Source organism: Osmia lignaria, chromosome 8 (assembly GCF_051020975.1).
Source record: "Osmia lignaria lignaria isolate PbOS001 chromosome 8, iyOsmLign1, whole genome shotgun sequence".
In the NCBI taxonomy this organism is placed as follows: domain Eukaryota; kingdom Metazoa; phylum Arthropoda; class Insecta; order Hymenoptera; family Megachilidae; genus Osmia; species Osmia lignaria.
Genome location: NC_135039.1, coordinates 14,544,024 through 14,564,570, shown reverse-complemented (window position 1 = coordinate 14,564,570; position 20,547 = coordinate 14,544,024). Strand labels below are relative to the sequence as shown.

General features: G+C 32.6%; 2 protein-coding genes and 1 long non-coding RNA gene across 3 annotated transcripts; 1 reads left to right on the top strand and 2 right to left on the bottom strand.

Annotated features, from left to right (window-relative positions):
- Nucleotides 1–453: 453 nt before the first annotated feature.
- LOC143305583 (ras-related protein Rab-8A-like) lies at nt 454–6,023 on the bottom strand. The gene is made up of 6 exons (XM_076689727.1): nt 5,940–6,023; nt 2,774–3,151; nt 1,829–1,889; nt 1,359–1,497; nt 1,073–1,276; nt 454–593 (listed from the first exon to the last, which is right to left on the bottom strand). Exons 2-6 carry the CDS (start codon nt 2,895–2,897, stop codon nt 495–497), a joined length of 627 nt encoding a protein of 208 aa, XP_076545842.1. The 5' UTR covers nt 2,898–3,151; nt 5,940–6,023; the 3' UTR covers nt 454–494.
- Nucleotides 3,550–6,978, bottom strand: LOC117606758 (uncharacterized). Its single transcript, XM_034329635.2, has 3 exons — nt 5,940–6,978; nt 5,422–5,867; nt 3,550–5,346 (listed from the first exon to the last, which is right to left on the bottom strand). Exons 1-3 carry the CDS (start codon nt 6,133–6,135, stop codon nt 5,161–5,163), a joined length of 828 nt encoding a protein of 275 aa, XP_034185526.1. The 5' UTR covers nt 6,136–6,978; the 3' UTR covers nt 3,550–5,160.
- A 23-nt stretch (nt 6,979–7,001) lies between these two features.
- LOC117606764 (uncharacterized) lies at nt 7,002–19,799 on the top strand. Its single transcript, XR_004582050.2, has 3 exons — nt 7,002–7,138; nt 15,896–16,127; nt 18,706–19,799. It is a non-coding gene; the product is annotated as an uncharacterized LOC117606764 (long non-coding RNA).
- The last annotated feature ends 748 nt before the right edge of the window (nt 19,800–20,547 follow it).

Below are 20,547 nucleotides of genomic sequence, written 5' to 3'. Positions count from 1 at the left end.
AAAATGACCCATAAGTGTCACAGTAATTTTTAATCTAATCACATATAATGCATTACCTACGACTTTCCAGTTACCCCAACGACAACCTATATTCATGTAAATATGTTATACGATTCGAATTGTTTAAGAATGAAACTTTAGTAACGTCAGAGCACAGTTCTGTCGAGGTAAAAGTCTGTTCAGCGAATATGAACACTTAGCATAGAATGTATTTGTGCTTTTTTTTTTTACGTTAAACCATTCGAACATGAGTGCGAAATTTACGCTGGTGTTTTGGAATATTCGAGTATTGCGAACGGCTGCATCGTAGACGCCTCACGTGATCTACTTTTTCGATAAGGAAAGCTCGTTCTACCTTCTGTATATTCACGTCCCGTTTGCCCTTTGCCCACAGAGATACGACTTCCCTTTAGTTTCACGTCGCCACCATAGATAAGAATTACTTCGTATTTACCGATACTCGAAGCGTGTCCCGATCCCCGTAATTACAGAAACTAACATGTGCATCTCCAAGCGTCACCCTGTTGGGATGGGGACTGAGCCTTGATCACGCTGTCGGCTCCTTCCCTTTCGGAAGCCTCGAACAGGCTGGCCTGAAACCATAAGGCAACAAAATTAGTGATGAGTGAGGGTTGAGTACTTAAAACCCTCATAGCTGGTACTGACAAAAGCCTAAGGCCTAAGACTATTCAGCTTAAAGTTGGAAAGGGCTCAAACACACTTTAAAAATAAAAAACCTACACAATTTAGGTGATTCGAGTTTTGGAGGTTGTATTTAAAGGCAAATGAGGGTAGGTTCCTCCCAAGTGTACACTTAAGGCAACCTAGTCTTTAAGGAAAGCAGCCATCAATTTGGCTTAAGCTTTGCACAATAATAGAAGATCTTAAAATTATGAATTATTAATTGTTACTTCGAGGTCCTCTACTAAACCGTATAAAGATTAACCCAAACTGACAAATTCATAGTTGTGTATCTTCCTAGTAAGTACAGGGGGAGGAGCCTCTCTCTACTTGGTAGGTCTACATTGCTCCCAAATGTACCATAAGTCCTGTATAAAATAAATAATAGTACCCGACGTCCCCGTTGTTCTCGTATTCTTCTAGCCAAAGTAAGGAACGCCTCTTCGATGTTAATATTTTCTTTACAAGACACCTCGAAAAAAGGCATATCGAAGTTCTCGGCTATTTTCTGTCCCCTTTCAGCATCCACAGCCCTGTGCGCAGTTGCATCGCATTTATTTGCCGCCAACACTTTCACCACGTCCGGGGAGGCATTCTGCCAAGAAGAAGGATGGAAGCATGAATCATTCTTGTCGATAAATGGTATTTGATTCTTATCGGTCTTTTCGCATTCTTACTTCTTGAATGTTTCGAAGCCAATAGGACAAATGGTTGAAACTTTCTAAGCTGGTGACATCGTACATCAAAAGGATGCCCATGGCACCCCGGTAGTACGCTGTGGTCAGCGTTCTGAATCGCTCTTGGCCAGCAGTATCCCTTCAGAGGAATTATTATTAATAATAATGGATATGTTGAAATATAGGAGCCCTAAATTCTTGGTTGGATATTCAATGCTCGGGACAGGTTAGGTTGGGTCAAGTTCTCGAAAGTATTTCGCGACATAAGGATGCTGAAATTCCCAAGAGTTCAAGCACCAACATTACCAACATTGTGCAAGAACCTGAAACCCTGATACATAATACTTGGGACGGGTTAGGTTGGGTCGGGTTCCCGAAAGTACTTCGCGACATAAGGATGTTGAGATTCCCAATATATGAACTAAAGGACAATACATGAACTAGATAGCAAACAAATGTATAATGCTCACCAAATTTGAAGCTTAATTGGTGTCCCATCCAGGTTAATTATCTTTTGCTTGAAGTCGATACCTGTTGATTCGTTATTTGTAATAATCAGACCTTTTAAATTAATTCTACAAAGATTATCAGGTCATTTCACAAGTAGGTTGTTGCAATATCAGTTGAAATAATAGTTAATCAGATTAAATTCATGAAATTTAAAAACTCGATTCCTTTAATTACCAAACCTGATTAGTTTAATTTTACAATTAAAAATTTGACGAACAATATTAAGGATGAGAAAAGTAAATACTTTTCGGTAATCAGCTGATCGATTAAGCCGAGCATGTTACTACAACGAGAATGTGGTACACCTTGGGATACCCCAACTGTGGGGGACCTCCATATTATACCAGGGGGTTTAACCCTCCAGTCACATCCCATCACCAATGTTGCCAATTGAAAGAAGAATTAATCAAACACTTGAATTTACAAACATACTATGAATCTTTACTAAAGTTGGGAATGCCAATGATTAGTGCAGTGCCAATGTACTGAACTCAGATAAGACATCTACTAAACCTAGCATTTACTATAACAGGAATGTTCCAAAATGTAAACACTATTACATAGCTCAAATAAATAACTAATTCTGCAGTTTAATAATCAATCTTTCCAAGAACCAATATTTGAATAATTAATTATTATCTATGTAAATAAGGATATGTCCTCCAGGCAGCTCCTAACAATACATGCATGTCAACAAGCTGCAGCTGGAGGATCAAAGTGACATCCTGGTTGCAGTAGCAGCCAGCAGGATCTACCAATTTATTTTCAACTATTGTCATACAACAAATGTCAGTAATGATTCTATGAAACAATTGTAAACAGCTTAACCGATCAACTGACCAGTTGTTAGACATAGAAACGAGCTCACAAACACATAGGCACAGAAGTATTGTAAGACATCTCACCTATGGTTGAAATGTAAGTGTCGTAGTAACGTTCGTCACAATAACGATGCACGATGCAGGTTTTACCGACGTTCGAATCACCCAACACGAGAACCTTGTAAGTGGCTGCGAAATCAAGCGCCATGTTTGCTTATGGGCTGCTTTTGAACTGTTGTGTTCCGAGTCGACAAGAGAGTCGTCGGCCGAGGGTTGTTCTTTCGACACTTTGGGGGTGGAGGATCGATTCGAAGCCTGCGCTTTTCAACGTGCCACTAAAGCTGCCCTCACAATCGCAACTTTTCAAATGTCATGCGCGCAACATTGTCTCGTGACGCACAGGAAAAGAAGAAAAAGGGGGTGTATGCATCTGGTTGGTCAAAGGGGATGATTGCTGCATTGCTATTGAAAACAATGTTCATTTTCCTGTGTTTGTACTCATACAAATAATAAAAATATCTTTTTGTACATACATGTTGAAAACAAAAATCTTGAAAAATTTTTGAAAAGATAATAAAGATCTTATTCTTTGGGGATCTCCCCAAGGATCCCCCTGAGGTTCTCCCAGAAGAAGGAAGTACAAACCGAAACTTTTTCTCCAATTGACAGGAAATGGTACATTTATGATTCAACAAAAGCAAATAAAGATAACTGAGTACAGATAAGGATTACATTAAGTTTTATAAAAAGAGGTCATGTTAGAATACACATAAAAACCATTAAATGATAAGCATAAACGAGTGTCAAATTTTTTGAAGAAAAAAGATAAAATGTTTGTAAATTGTACTTTTATTTACATATATCTTTTTTCACCATATTTTCAAACTAAATACATTCTGTTTATAATTCATGTTCTTATTATATTATTTAATATAATATGATACACATCTCGCACGAACTTATTCTTTACGAAAAATTGTAAAAATACGAAACAAATTAGACTCTTTTCAATGGACGTAGAAAATTGTTTAAAATATTACAATGAATTGGCAACCAGAGATTTCGCGATATACGTCGTATTATCAACATTGTATTATACGATCACAAATTTTTGATATGCTATGATACGATTAAGGGCAAATACTGATAGGTAATTGTACAATATTTTTGACAAAGGATTATTATAAATTGTTATGAAATTAATATATTTTAGTTTCATGAAAAGGAGTGAAAATTTAATCTAAGATTTTAAACGATAATTAAAATTGTAATGAAAATATTAATTGTATTTAAATATATAATAAATAAATAAAAAAAATACTGTTAGAAAAGAAAGAAAATTTAAGTAAAACGATTACTTAAAATTATTTCACTGTTAGATAAATTAAAGCTCTATGTTTGAATTTGAAGTTCTTAAACGGTAACTATCATCGTCTTTAGAATCAATTTACACGTTATATTTAATGCAATGATATTGCTAAAAATAATTCACTTTGCATGTAGGCACTTTGTTGTAGCCTTACGTTCATTGACAACAACAATTGGTTTTCGATGACTGCTAATAATCCGTATCATACATTCTCTTCATTTATAATTATTTTTCAATGATTATTCAATATTGTATACGATATGTATTTTGTTGTATACCTTGTATGTATAGTTTTATACTTTGCAATTTAAACGAATGCATTAAACATTATAAAGGTATAATAACAATGCTTCGCATATACCAGTGATATTAATAACATTTACAAAAATATATTGATAAATATTTTAAATGTTGCAAAATGATTTTACCTTTCAACTTGCATCTAAATAAGTTTCGATAATTCTTGTAAGTACTTCTTTAAACTGAGAATACATTCGTTGTTAGAAAATAGGTAACTTATTATGTTTATCAACTCATTTTGCACACTCACACATTCCCATATACACAAATGTTTAGTTGTTGCAATGGTGTTCACTATATCTTCATTATTTAATCGAGACGAATAACAATAAGTGCAATATTTGTTTTGATATTTGAAAAATGTGAACTTTTGATTGTAACTTCTAAACTTCGTCGTTTATGATATATATTTATGTGGTAGGCAAGAAAGATGGGAATAAACAACTTAAAAAAGCTTGCTGTTTAAAATAAATTGTACTCTACAGGCCTGTTAGTGTAATACTACTATTAAATAAATAAAATGTTTGATTTTTAATAATACTATGAAACGCGTCGCAAAAGAATAAAAAAAGCTTTGTTTCTACAAAATTAAGTAATTAATTGGCAGTGGGAGTCATTTTGTGACGGAACTCGCTAAATGGCTAAGTCAATTTTAAGTACAATAAATAAACATAAACATACCTAATATGTTTCACCAACATTCATATATGTATAAATGTAAATACCTTTGATATGAAAATAAATCAAATCAAAGGGTTCATTATTTTTAAGACACTATTTTTTAGGCATTGTAACTGTTAAATTACAGTATGGCACAGATGCATAATCCTATGCATATCATTCCTAACATATAAGCTAAATCTCTTCTGATACTCGGATCTCGTTTGGCTGAACCAGGAAGATTATATATATTTTTCCATTTAATTGCCCATAATGGAATAGCAACGTGAAGAATATCTGGGATCATAAATCCAAGATCACGTACCACCTATTGCATATAAAATGCCAACTATATATTACGAATGTGTATTAAAATTACAAGCAATATTGTTACCAATATTACCTGATGTGCATACCCTTCTCCTCTAACAACATTAGCAACAAATTGATCCCAACCACCTGCTACAATATGCAAGATAGCTATTGCAGCTATACCAAATGCTTTTCTATGAGTTACTGGATTTTTATTATCTGCCAGATGAACAACCAGGAAAGTAGATATCAGCTCAGTGATAGAAAAAAACAGCTGATGGTACCATTGGGAATAGAATTCATCATTCCAATAGTTCATATAAACCCACCAAGTGTAATAATGAGAGAAAATAGCAGTTGAGAAAAGGATCATCATACAGAGTCTAAGACGATTTTGAAATGCTAGCCATGTTAAATGTTTCACTACTTCATAGAAAGTAATTACCCCAATTACAATAGTCACCCATATTTTTAGGGTATTTGATGTTGCATTAAAGTACATGTGTTTATACGAAGCAATCCCAGATTCGTATGATCCTATAATAACATTTGTTTTGGAAAAGCTTGTTTCTTGTAGAATGTAATATTATTTAAACAATCTAAACTTACCCTTGAACACTGTATCCCAACATGAGCAAGAACAATATTGTTTGTCCACGTCTCTTGCATACTCTTGCCAAAAGTAATACAGAAATGCAATATGCAATGGTGGAATTGTTAATGGTGCTAATATTCCTATTGCTTTGGTGCTGCATGATGCAAAATTTGCATAGAGCATGCGTTTGAATATTTTTGTGAAACCCATATGTACAATCTTTTATTTACATTGAAATTGAATTATATTAACACACATTTATCTTTGGCAAATACTTTATAATTACTTTGATGATTATTGTAAACTTATGATTTTCATTAGGCTTATAGATTACGTAACATCTGCACGAACCACTGTGGTTTAAAATATCATGAAACAGGGTGATGGTAGAAGATTGGCAATAATTCTTTGGTATACATAGAAATAAGGATAAGATTACTTAATTTGATAATGTGTTTCATTGATTAGATTTTCTTTAAAAATATATCATAGATTTTCTTATCCTTTACAATAAAGTGGTATAATTTCTCTAATAATAAAACATGTTACTTATAATTAATACCACTGATATTTCTATTGTTTTCATTGAACATTAAAATTTTGTTCACTTTCTGTATATAATTAAAGTATTCAAATAACTAAGGATTTTTATAATAATACTATTATTTTCAGTCAGAATTTTCTTCTAAGTTTAGCAATGAATAAATACTGTATAAATCAGGATAACTTTCAGTCAATATATGTTCTTTTCACAGTCAATCTTGACATTTATTTATTTAAACCACACAATTTCAAATCACTACTCTATTATACAATTTGAAAAGAACTCCATTCTATACATTAATTTTTCTCACATATGTACCAATCGCACTTAGGCCATTTATTGAGATATTTATAGGAATTTACTTTCGTATTCACATGACAGTATGTAAAAAATATTTTAATTGGTACCGACGCGACAAGTGACAATTATAAAATAATGTTTCCATTCTTAGCCTCCATGTACTGAACGGAGGGCTTTGCCCCTCCAAGAGGAATTAATGCGCATGTGCAAAGCTTGTTCCCACGCGGAGGTCCACGTGTATTTAATTTTGGGTACGTGCAATAGTTGATGTTTAATAATGTTTGTAAGTTTGTGTTATACATTCGGGTGCAACATGGATCCCGAGGGAGAGACCGGGAGAAATTGGGAGAGACAGGGAGAGCCAGAAAGGTAAATTAATAAAAAATATGGACATTACGTTTAGTTTTAACTAAAAGAAGCCTAAATTACTCAAAGTTATGCATACATTTTTTAAGTTGTTTGTCATATTTTGAAAATTACTTCTTTTCATAAAATAAGCGACTCTTAATTTATTGGGGTAAATAGAACAGTTTATGACTCTAATGTAATTCAAATGAAATAATATCAAAAAATATAACCAATTTCGAAGTGCTTCAATTAAGAAATATAAATCTCCCTACTGTAGCTCTTAGCTTGATATTAGATTATTCATATATTTATTAAAATTTATTATTTATTTATTATTTATTTATTAAAGTCTCAAAAATGATAATTTAAACTGGTGGAGTGTTGGTAAATCTGAATTGTGATCATAATTCAGCATTTCATCTCTAGATGACACTGACAGTATTATTTAGTGAGGAGGTACGAAATGTACCCGGTTTTACAAACCAGGTTTAGGTCAGCCCTGAAGAAGCAGAGTGTAGTCTTTCATTAATCCTTTCTATAGATATTATTTAACAGTATCTTTCATTTAAATATTAAAAATTTCCATACTTTGAGTTAATCCTTTATCATTCCATTTACGAAAGGCATGAATTAAGCAATTATATACTTAATCTAAATCTAATCCAAACTTAAACTTAATCCAGACCTAATCTAACCTTATTAACCTAGACTTACCCTACCTACCCTACCCTATTACTGACGGTAACTACAATGATTATAAAAATTCCTTACAAAGAAACTTTTTATCTATTTTATGTTTAAAACAAATTGCGATAAGGCTTGTAAAAATCCATTGTATCACTATGGCGTGTCAAGTCAGGATAATAAATATTCAGAATGGTGTGGTGATGAGGTAGTTAAGAGCAGATATATTACCTCGGAGGGTTAAAATATGTCTGTGCAAGTTTGCTCGAGTGCCGTTTTACTGTTCAATGTTGTCCAACATAATGCACAGGTTTATCGGGAACGAGAACGCCAATTAAGCGGGAGATAAGTGTTCTGAATCGTTTATTCATGGTGGCGGTACATTAATGAATTGCCGGGAACAAAGATAGAAGATTGTTGCGACACACTGTCTAGACTCAATGTCACAAGAGCTAGTTGCATTAGTGTTGGATAATATTAATATATATCATGTGATGTCTCTGTCCTTTGACCTTGTGACGGCTACTTATGCTCGCCGTTCCCCTATCGATGAACTGCAGAAATACGGTAAATCCCGTGCCGGACATGAGTATCACTTGCATATACAAGGAATTTACTATTTTATCATTAAAATGAAGTGAATAGCCCTTCGAGGGTGGTACATGATGTACACTGGTGGACAAAATTATGAAACAGTATATATTATTTAAAAAGTATTGGAAATGTCAAAAGTAGAAAAATTTTATTACAATTTTATTACGCATTTGGTATCATTCTTTATCTACTAGTTCGGGACATGCTGTGCAATTTCTTAACTCCTTAGTTTCTGTTTTCATTCTTAAAATAATTATTAGGTCGTTGCATAACAAATGGCGGATTAAATGACATAAAAGTACCGTAAGATATCGCTTGTGTTATATCAATTTAAAGCTTAAAGTTTGATAAAAATGACTACACAAACGTTCCATTGATATTATTAATACAAAATGGCTGGTTGTTAATTGAAGTAAGCAATGACTGATTTTGCAGCACGTGCAGTCTGATATGATTTAATAACATAAAGGTATTATTAAATGACGCTTGTGGTACGTTAAATTAAAGCTTAAAGTTCAATAAAAATAATTGCATTAAGGTTTTATTAATAATTTTAATATAAATTGCCTTGGACTGAACACTGATTAAACAGCAATCAATGAATCCATTGTTCGTTCTAATTAGCATCAGCCATTTTGTATTAAAAATATTGACGAACTATTTATACAGTTATTTTTAGAAATTTCTAAGCTTTAATTTGATATATTATAAGTGCTATTTTGCAATACTTTTGTGTCATCAAATCATATCAAGTTTCAGCCCCATTAGGGAAATTATTTCTCAACTAATTTAAAATTCATTTTTGTAATTAAAAATTTTTGTTATGAAAGGGTAAAAACACTTGCATACACGTGTATTGTATTGATGCAATCAGTGTTACAGAGAATGAGAATCGTAATGACGCAGCTAGTCTCGTATCTTTTATTATTGAGTTCTGCGTTACAATTTACATAATTGGTCAATTATTTTCAATTGATTTCACAAAATAGCGAACTTAAGATCCAATTATGCAATATATTACTATCTATGGATTAAAGAGAAATGCAACTTTTCTTGTCAAGAAAAATAATAAATCATCCTATTGCAAGATAACACTTGACATGTTACATAATTTATTTAAAAAATTATTGCAAACCGGGGCTAAACATTCTAGAAAGTTTCATAAAGCTAAATCACTTTAATTTACAATAAATAATCTTGCAAAATTGATCTTATTATTTTGAAGACACTCAGCACCAATCTTATTCTTGATTCTTTGAATTCAACGTGTGCCATGTGCGTCACAGAAGCAAATGAAACAATTGACCTCCCTATTTGAAGTGGTCACCAATGGCGATTAATTCCTTGATATTCTTCGAATTAATCGTGTGAAATTCTACTACAATCATTCCTACTGGTCATTTGTAGTCTGTTTTGTGCATTGAAATATTCCTCTTGAAACATAACGGATCATCTGACATAGTCAGACATATTGGAACTCTAATTACAAGTCTCTATCTTTATTGCAAAAATTACTTACGCAGTTCAAAAATAATTCAAATTTTGCAATATTTAATTCATACTCATTTCAGTATCATTATAAAGTTAATTCGGACAATTACATAATTAACTACGTTTCCCTGAAGTTCTTTTCAAGGTTTTGGGAAGCGAACCGTTCGATCGGCCTCGTACCACTTCATACATGTTGCAATAAAGGGAAGAAAACGTATCTTCTTCTGGAATGTTCCATGCATTCACCATAATCCACTGTATCGAATCATTGACTTCGTGCTACTCGACGATGACAATGACCTAGGGTGTCCTTGGTAACAAGGTTATCCATTAAACCTTCCGATCGATCGAAATGATTCCGCACAGTGGGAGAGAGGCACTTTCACTTCTAATGGACGGTAATGTATATGGTTGGTCGTGGAATGTAGGATTAGTTGAATGAAATCGAGGGAACGGCACTTAAGTTCAAGAAATTTCTAACAACCTTCTCTCGAACCCATATTTTTTGCTAGTATTTTTTCTGCACCTTTCTATGAACAGTTAGCCATATATCTTGTTGGAATAAAGTATTTGTTCGGCCTTTATTTTGTCGTTACAAAAAGGTACCATTGGGTTGCCAATTTTGAATATAGACATTTCATGATTAATAAATATTTAATTTATCGATTTGCAAGAGGATATATTTATAATTAATAAGCTTCCTTTTCGAATAAGGAATGAATGAATAAGTAGGTAAAAACTATTAAAATTTAAATCCTTAAGTCACTTGAATAACGTCCTACACTGATGTGTACCTCCCAAGAGACTCAACTGGTTTACTAGAGTAAGTTCAACGACCTGGTTGGTCCTTGAAAGGACGTGGTCGATCCACACTGATTCAATATTAAGGCTCAATAGTTGAAAATTAATAAAATAAATTTTTTTAAACTAAAAAAAGAATGGTTACATTATGAATTTCTGAATACTTATTAGCATTATAATGCAGATCACCAGTATTCCATATGCCATACTATAAAGTGCGATATTTTATTAAAAACTGTAAAAAGATCACAGAATATGAAAATACTAAAATTCCAAATTGTCCAATAATATAAAAAACCGGTTGATCAGATCGCAAGTAAACAAGAGGGGGAAAAAGGATTTTAATTTTTAAGGAAAATTATTAAAATTTTTGCAAATAAATCATATTCTTATATTAATCCTTAGACAACGGACCATGGGGAGAGCCTCAATTTTCATGTTATTTTCATTTTCCAAATTTTACACCGCGAGTTTGGTTCGCAATTGACCCAGGTTCCACTGTTCAAGGGTTAATGTTATAACTGGAAATGTATAAAATTCCCAAAATTGTTTGCACAACAGAAGACTACGATTTACAACTTGTAATTAACATTGTTGAAGATTATTGTGTAAGATGATTACAGTAAGCTAAAAGTTAAACAATCGTTTCTTTGTTATCTTAGCCAAACAAGATTCTCGTGCGTCAATTCCATCTCTTAAGCCCCTTCATATTATTTTATTTTCACAGGGAGAAAATTTGGAGACTGGTTTTCGGGGGTTCACGCTTTTACACGTGTTAGTTTTATTTTCGACCGAGCATGTATTCAAACGGCTTCGCCATCAAACCGGATATTCTCGTTTATTTTTCAAAAACCCCTGCGGTTCTTTTTGATAACATTCGTACAGCAATCTGTATGTTAAACAAATTTGTAGTAAAATAACGATCCATAAATTTTGAGCAATAAATTATTGGGTAACGTTTGATTTTTATATTGCATTCTGAATCTACATAATTTTCAGTAAATTAATTTTTCTAGCTTTCCAATAGAACTTTATATCGTTTGGTTCAATTTCAAAAAAGTTATTATGTTTTAAAGGATCGATGAATATTTTTGAAACCTACTGCGTTTCTGTTGCTCACATATTTAATATTAATTTTGCAAAATATGAAAAGTACGCCAAGATATGCTTATTTTCCTCCGTGATATGTCAAGATATCTTACCACTGGTAATAAATAATGTTATATAAATTTGTCGTTATTTTGAAAAGTAATATTCACTAGTTCAATTTTGAAAACAAATGGATTAAAGGTAATTCAATACAATTATAAAGTTTATATCTTTATGAATTAATTAACCCTTGAACGGCGGACCATGGAGAGAGTCCCAATTTTAATGTAATTTCGTATTTCATATTATTTTCGTTTTCTAAATTAATAAATAGTATTTTTTTTGTTTGAATGGTGTACGTCATTTTTGCAATTGGTACTTCAAAATTAAAAAGCATCGATGACAAATAAGGATCAGAAGATTAAGCGGAACAAATCTTTTGCATTTACGTAAAGTCACCTTTTGTTTGAATAATTTGGTAGAACGGTAAAAATAGTAAAAAGGCGTTGTTAACAAGAAAAGTCATGAATATGTAACGTGTACTGTGTTTGCATTTCTAAACGCAAATTGCTCGTCTCACAGTAGAGATGCCTGCGTGCCTCTCTGAAAAATGTTAGAAGACAAAATAAAGTAAGTTTATATTAAAAATGTCGGAGATGACTGACTAAAATAAAATTTGTTTTGTACCTAAGTAAATATATAAAAAAAAGAGTAAATGTGTATTTAAAAGGAATCAGTAGAATATTTTATAAAATTTGAAAGTAAGGAGAAGATGGTCTTATAATGGAACCAATAGAAATATCGATGAGATTTAGCAAAACTTTCAGAAGAAAGTTTTAGCTTTCACTACAATTGTAAACGCTGTAGGTGGGAAGAAAGTTTGCGAATTTTGTCCAATTATTATAATGTAAATCGTAACTTTGCTTCCTTTATGACTAACGAGGTCATTGTAATAAGGTTACACGATTTTCTTCTTTCTTCAATTCGTTAGAATGACATTTTCGAGAAGAAACTTGAAAATTCAGTTAAAAAAGTAAAATTAATGAATTTAAAAAATAACATAATATATGGATGGATTAAAATATGGATGAACTGGGTGGACCCATGTTAAAAGTTATGAAATTTGTATTATTTATTAAATAAAATACTTATTGTTAGATACAACATTTATTCATAAGTTCAGGTTTTTTAAAACTGTTTATTATAAATAATAAACATGTGTTTTATCTTTTTATTAGAAGCAGTATAATTTTGAATATTATTTGTTAAAATAAAAATTAATTTTAATTAGAATAGCGTGGAATTTCTATTTGTAATTTATTCTTTGAATTTGGTAGTTCTATAGAACTGGTTCTCTTTAAAACCGATGCTGTTCTATATTTTTCAAAGTAAGAGTATAAGTATTCAAAACAAGAAGATTCTAGATTTTGAACCTATTACCGGTCTGCAACCTGATTTGGGTTTTTGTACTTCTCCAGATTATTCCATTCATATTTACATATCCACAACAGTAGAGATTTGAATGACTAAAGCAGTAGACTTTTCACCCAAAAAATTCGATTTTGAATTCAGAGTTTCAATATTAGATCATCATGATACCTATTAATTATGAAAGATATAATTTTTCAAAAATTTTTTAGAAATTATAAATTGACCCTTTCCTTTGAACTTTCCTTTTTTTTTTAAAATAATGAAAAATAATATTTTTGTAATATAAATATGAATTGTTTGCTTATAGGAAAATTAAATATATAAAAAAGTAACGATAGTTTAAATTTTCAAATTAATTTCAAAAGTAATCAAGTACGTGTCTGTAATTCATTAAGTATTATTTTTCCTTCGTTTTTGTAACCAGACTTACTAATGTATTCTAACAAAAAGATATTAGTCAGAGCAAAGAAGTATCTACGTCAATTTTGAAAGCTATGTAACAAACAAAAACAAATAACATAAATTTTAATGTGTTTTCAGTCTCAAATACAGCAATTAATTTTCTTATATTTGAATTTGAACGTTCTCGATTTCTTATAAATGCGATACCTTAAATTTTGTCAATTATATTTGAAAATTATTAAAATTAATTTTTTTATCATTCTTAGTCTGAACATATAGGGTAAATATACTATATATGGACGTTTAAAGGATTTCTGCACCACTCATTGCTATATTACCATTAAAAAAATAAAATAATATCAAAAATATACAAAAAATCAAAATATTAAAAATTGAGTAATTCTATAAGATCTTATTATAACATTGTAGAATTTAAATTAAATCCCTTCCATAATGACTGACATAATAATAAAACCGTGAAGGCCAATAATATAAAACCACCACTAATGCGTTTTTCTTTTTATGAAAAATGAGGAATATTTCCTCTGTCATTTGAACTTTTACTGAAGAACTGTAATAATTCTTATATCAATTTTTCCACTGCACAGGTAATTTACATAAAATGCAATTAACGTCTTTGACACTGACGTAGTAGCTCGTGCACCAGACGATCACGAGACTAATAAGCTATTCAACTTTGAATTTTTATTTTTTGCTCATCTCTTACTTACGTCCAACTGTTACGTTTATTCGTCATTTGGACTCGGTATGTTTTGCATATCTACAAATTATTTAACATATTGTGGATACTCGACGTAAGAAAATAAATAATTTACTGTACCAAAGCTTGCCACGACCTATCAGGTGTGTACCTGAACCCAGAATGACGTCAAATACCTGGAGACGTTGAAGCCGGTATACATATACCGTTTCACCAACGTCAGAGAAACGAGGATGTTATTAATTTTTTTTAGCAGACCTATCACAACAGTTCGCTAGTATTCCTCGGAACTTGGATCATTAAGTTTTTCCTTCAACATGTTTATTACTAAAGTCAAGTACATTAAATGTTTCCGGTTCAACTATGTACACTGTTATTTTGTTAATTATTGAAAATGTGGGTTAAAGTTACTTGATCTGATAGGAGAAAGTTAATAGAATATCTGAATCTTTTTTGACCTAATTGGTATTTATGAGAACTTCTGAGGATCCGTCCGGAGAGTCGGAGATGCACGGTACTTAGTCCTACTTAAGCTCAAACTGGACATTTACCATCAATATTCATAAGAATAAACAATAAACTATTATACGAAATACGCGTAATAAAAATATAACGAGTTTTCAATTATGTTTTTATAAAAATCCTTAGTTATATGACAACGCTGAATCATTTGTTTTTCAAATTTAAATGGGTTATTCCGAATAAATATACTCGCTTTCAAAACATACTTTTTCCAGAAACAATTTTAAGAATCAAAGTTTCACACTTTTAAAATTTTATAATTCTTGCAAAGGAATCAATACGAAATCAATGGCTTGTCAATAAATAATGATGCAAGTTTCTAAGAAAAATTAAATAATTTTTTCCAATCCGTCAATCAATATTTAAATCCCCGAATTATCATTAATTAGATTCTCTTATATTTTCATCTCCGTTCAATAATTATTACTTTGTATAACTCTTTTATTTGCCGACCGGATTTTTATGTATTCCTTGAACCGACGTTGACATTTCCATTCAATTGAATTTTAAAATATTCTAGAGAATTGCTTGTACTAATACGCGTTTTTTTTTTTGTAAATATACAAATGGAAAAAGTAATGAGTCGAAAGACGCTATGTAGATATCATTGCATAAGAAGAATTACGTTTTATGGCACTCAGACATGCGGATAATGTTACCATTTCAAATGTGTTACATCTTAATCGTACCACTGATAATGGAATACACGTGTGACTGTTAATTTACATACAGCGAAGACAAAAAAAGATGTAAAATGAATTCTCAACCGGTTAGGAGACATTTTTTAGGGCACGCTTTCTCAAAAAACTCAGACTTGTTGTTTGCGTCAGCAATTCGTGAAAAAAGATCCTCATCTTATTTGAAAAATGAATTACATTAAGAAGAAAAATTGATTCGAACGTCAGGATAAAAATTTGTTGATTATGATAAAGCTTCGTGTCCAAACGTTCATTTCCTGTTTTGCATGATTTAACGTATGCATGAACAATGATTTTCATAGTAGACAAGGACGATTTGTTATGATCGATACTTTTTTATTTCAGAATACCAGTTTTTATCGAGTGCTATGCCAGTAAGGTCGTTAACAGGAAGAAGACGTATATCGACAGCGAAGGACATATCCGAAGGGATTTCCCCGATGATTATCTACCTGCATGTTTACTCCATCCCAGACATGGCCATCATGACAATTTCCTCGAGTAATACGCTGTGACTTAAACATTCCATGGAGGTGACATGGCTGGTCGCTATAAGGGGATCATCCCATTTGGAAGCGTGAGTAACAGGGAGATTTCATAATTTTCTTTTCCTAGTCCACCGTGGTTAGAAGGTCTTTGAATAAGAATTAATCAACATACGTGTAAGCAGTTTTCATTACCAATCATTGGATAGAGAGTTTGGTTAGGTTAGCCATCAAAGCTATTTTTGATAATTTTTTTTAGAAAAATCATAAGGTATATAGAAAATCTGGGATATATGTTTTGTTGTACGTATCTTAAGGAATACCAAAATATTTTTTGATTTTCTATAGGTATTAAAATGGCGGCATGGGAGCTGCCTCATGATGATTGTTTTTGAGAGGGTGTGTAGGGTAACTGTACCAGTGAGGCAGCTACAGCGCCGCCATTTTGTTGAATATAGAAGATCTAAAAATATTCTTGTATTCCTTAAACTGTGTACAATAAAAGGTATATAACAGATTTTTAATTTACATCATGATTTTTCCAGAAAAAATTATCAAAGATAGCTTTGACTTTTCGGATCCAAAGCACCCTAATATCATAATCATTAATTAATCTTTCTAATGTATTACTGAAGTACTATTTTCAGATTTTAATGATGTACATTTAAAACTAAAAATGAGTATAAAATCATGGAATTTATTTATTTAAAATAGAAAATAGAGTGTACACCTAAGTGCAAAGTTCACCGAACTGAAAAAGTATTATACCAGAAGACAGTCATCAAATAACTGAACGAATTTGACTGTCTACAGATCTATTTACATGCTAGATACTAATCTACACGTGTTTGATATTTTGTCGCTTCACCTCTGACCTTTATCACTGCCTTCGAACGTTTTATCGCGCACTGAATTAAATTCTACGCTGGGAAGAAATATTACCTCACGCTTTCATTATTGCAGTTACAAGACTATTTTCTACTTCTGAGATTTAAGATAGCATACTTTCCTCAAATTCCCATGGGAATCACACAATTATGACGGCGGACTTAATAAATGAAACGTTGTAATTAATTCGTGACGATGAAATAACGTGAAACCGGATGGATTATATTTCGTTGGGGAATGGGTTCTACGTTATCCATATGCGAATGACATCTGAATTTCCATGGGAATCCGAGGCAAACTGACCGTTGGAAGTTTGAGATATTTCCCAATGAACCTATAGGGATTTGGAGCATAATTAAGTAGGTTAGTCATGTCGGTAGTCTTTCGACTTAAGCCCTTTACTATTCGACGCCATCTTATGGGGAGTAGTTCGCTTCTTGGCCACCAAATTGCAGCTACATTTAGAAATTTTTTGCTTGTAAGTAAATCGCTGCTTTATAAATAGCATATTGTCCTTGAATATTCAAATTATCACTAAATACGTAAAACATCATTTATACACAGCAATTAATTAATTATTGTCAGTCTTCGACGCATTTTAACCGTACAGGTCATGAATATGTTAATATCAGTCTGACTTGTAATCATCAAGTAAACTGATATGGAAGTAAGTAAAAACATAAGTTTAGATAAAGTGGATTATTTTTCTGTTGGTGTTTGAATATTAGGATTTTAGGTCAGAAAATTCTTAATTAATCTAATATTAATGTAAGGAAATGGCGAGACACTTAAAATAGGGAAAGGCTTGTTACTTTATAAAAACTATTTTTAGTTAAACAAATTTTGCTATTACAATTCACATACTCTTAATTTTACTGAAAACTTAAAAATCTTGAAACTATAGCCAGACTCTGTACAGTTATGTTTTTTAGAAGAAGAAAATAAACGCAAGTTAACCTTATCTACAATAGAAGTAGTAAGTGTACTTCACTGCTGACTTCGACTGTAAGTTAAATTTATCTTTCCAGGAAACTACAAGTGCATATTTGGTTTACATTACTCTAAGTTTTTCAGCACAATAAAACACATCAGCAAATGCACTATTTCGTTGAATAACAATCTATTTCCATCGAATTCGCCTGGTTATCAATTTCCATGACCTTAAGTATCACCGAGTTCAGTTAGAACTAAGTAAATGCAACAGAAAACCACTTCCAAGATAAGACATTTATTTCTATTGCATCTAAGTTCGAGTCAAGGGCACTGATTCTATCTAATTCAAGGCGCCGAATAATTTTGTCTGCTAGATAATCTCCTGCTATGAGTTCTATCTTGCAGACATCTTGGCTAGGTTCTAGAAAATTTTACAGAATTATTGGTTCATCTCAAATTTTGAGGTAATTTTTAGGTGGCACTTTTGGATCATTCGAGGTTCAGTTTGCAATTTTTGCGAGCCTAACCTAACCTTAAGGTTATTGTAAGTTAGGTAGCATGATTTTAGTGACGCTTGAATTTCCATGGGATTACCTATTTCATTGAAAATGATCTATAGATCCATTCCAACTCATTTAAAATAATATCAACAAACTCTCGCCGGAGGGTACATTTATCTACGATCGATTTCTACGAACTACCCGTGATCCTTTGCATCGCATTCTTTCCTTTCGCTGTTTCGTGTTTTCCTCGGTGCCTTTCCGAGCGAATGCGCCAGTCCAGTTGCCGATGGACGGCTTCGAGTCCGCTTTTATTTTTCATCTTTTTTTTTTCTCCCTGCCGCGAAAGGTGGACGTACAAAGAACCCTTCACCCCTGACTTTCGTCGATATGCAATTTCGTCGCCGAAGAGAATGAGCCGCACTTGTTCGTAGTATCGCCGATGCACCTGTGGCTTGTGCGTCTCGCGCCGACGTTGGCCGAGCCTGAACGAAGGCCACCGAACGCGACGCCTATATAAAAGTGGACAGCGGCGCGTCGCAATCATTCGTAGTACGAACTACGTGCACGCTCGGATATCAGCGAACGATACAACGAGTTCTCTAAGTGACCGTTACAAGATAATTCTCGTGCAAAAGTGTCAATCACTGGATTGTGTTCGAAAGTATAGCAACCATGTACACGAACCCGTTCAACCGCAAACACAGCACCATCCGCCAGATGCTGGACCGGCTTTTGGACCCGACCAAGAAGTCGATTAGAAGATCAGAAAGTGTGTCGAGCTCCGGCAGCGACAGTTCGAAGGGTAGCAACGGCTCTTTGAACAAATACTCTCACAATAACAAGATGTTGCAATGGGGCAGAAAGTGAAGAACGGAAGGAAAAGGCTGCAGCTTTATTCTTTTCTTCCTGGGTTTCTTCACTTAATCATCCTTACCTGTTTAACAATGGGAAGCGAACCGATAAGGGAACAGAGCCTCGCACAACAGGCCTTCCAGACGGAGTCCGCCGCTGGTCAGCCAAGATGGACATCGTGGAGACACGAAGGGATCATCGAAGCTGTATGCATGCCACCCTTTCATCAGAGAGAGGAAGTACTATTCCCGGCGCGGGCTCTCCTTAACGGACTTCAGTTGTGCCAACCATGAAGTCCAACTGGAACGTCAACTTCTATGGACATCAGCTTTCATATGTACATATGTACATTGTACTGTTGTTTCGATTAAGTCACATTGTGCCATAATCGCTTGTTAAGTAGTCTGTACCTACTTCAGAATGTGTATTCAGCTTATATGCATGTATGTATATGGTTTTTAGAGCCATTGAGTCACTAGTCAATAGACAGTATTAAAGATACTAGAACATTGTAATTCTATGGATTTTTAATTTATTTTCTTTTGTATAAAAATTTGCTTGGAATTAAACATGTTTATTTCCAAATTATATATTTGTACTATTTACTTCACCTTTATCCCTCTTCTGCGTTGTAAACAGTGTTGCAGGTTTATTGGAATCGATTTTTATTTATCGATGTTTATTCAGTTTTTGATGAAATAATCTTGTCTTATTGTTGAAATTTGTTTTGACTATTTGAGAATTTTTAATAACAATTGAGAGTAAGTTGCTTATTTGTTATCTGTCCAACACTGGTTGCAAGCACAACCTAAAAATACTTCGTATATTTATATAACAGTTGCTGTACGTTCGATTCATCTCACCAAGAGATCAACAAACGAATTAAAAGAGCTTTTGCGTAATATTTGTTCACTGCGGGATGCGACTTAAGTCCACGTGCCATCACAATCTATTTTTTTTCTCGTAAAAATAATTGCTATTAATGTTAGTGTAGGCAAATAAATTTCAAAAAACTAAAATTAAATTATTGTCATTTAATTACACTAATTTGAATTTGTTTAATTCTACTAATTTGCTTTATCTGCGTTGGAATTCGTAGTACTGTTATTTCTGACACATACGATTAACAAACGATGTAATTATTAATAATAAAAGTGATTTATTATAATTTATTGCGGTATTTGTACTTGTTTGACGGAAACCAGTTTCGGCGCATTTGCTTCCATTTTGCATAATTTGGCTCCACCTCGAGTTTTGTTCTACATTTATTTTTTAAATACAGCATTGGATAAAATCCTGCTTCGATTAAATATGTCGTATAAAATAGCACAAAAAA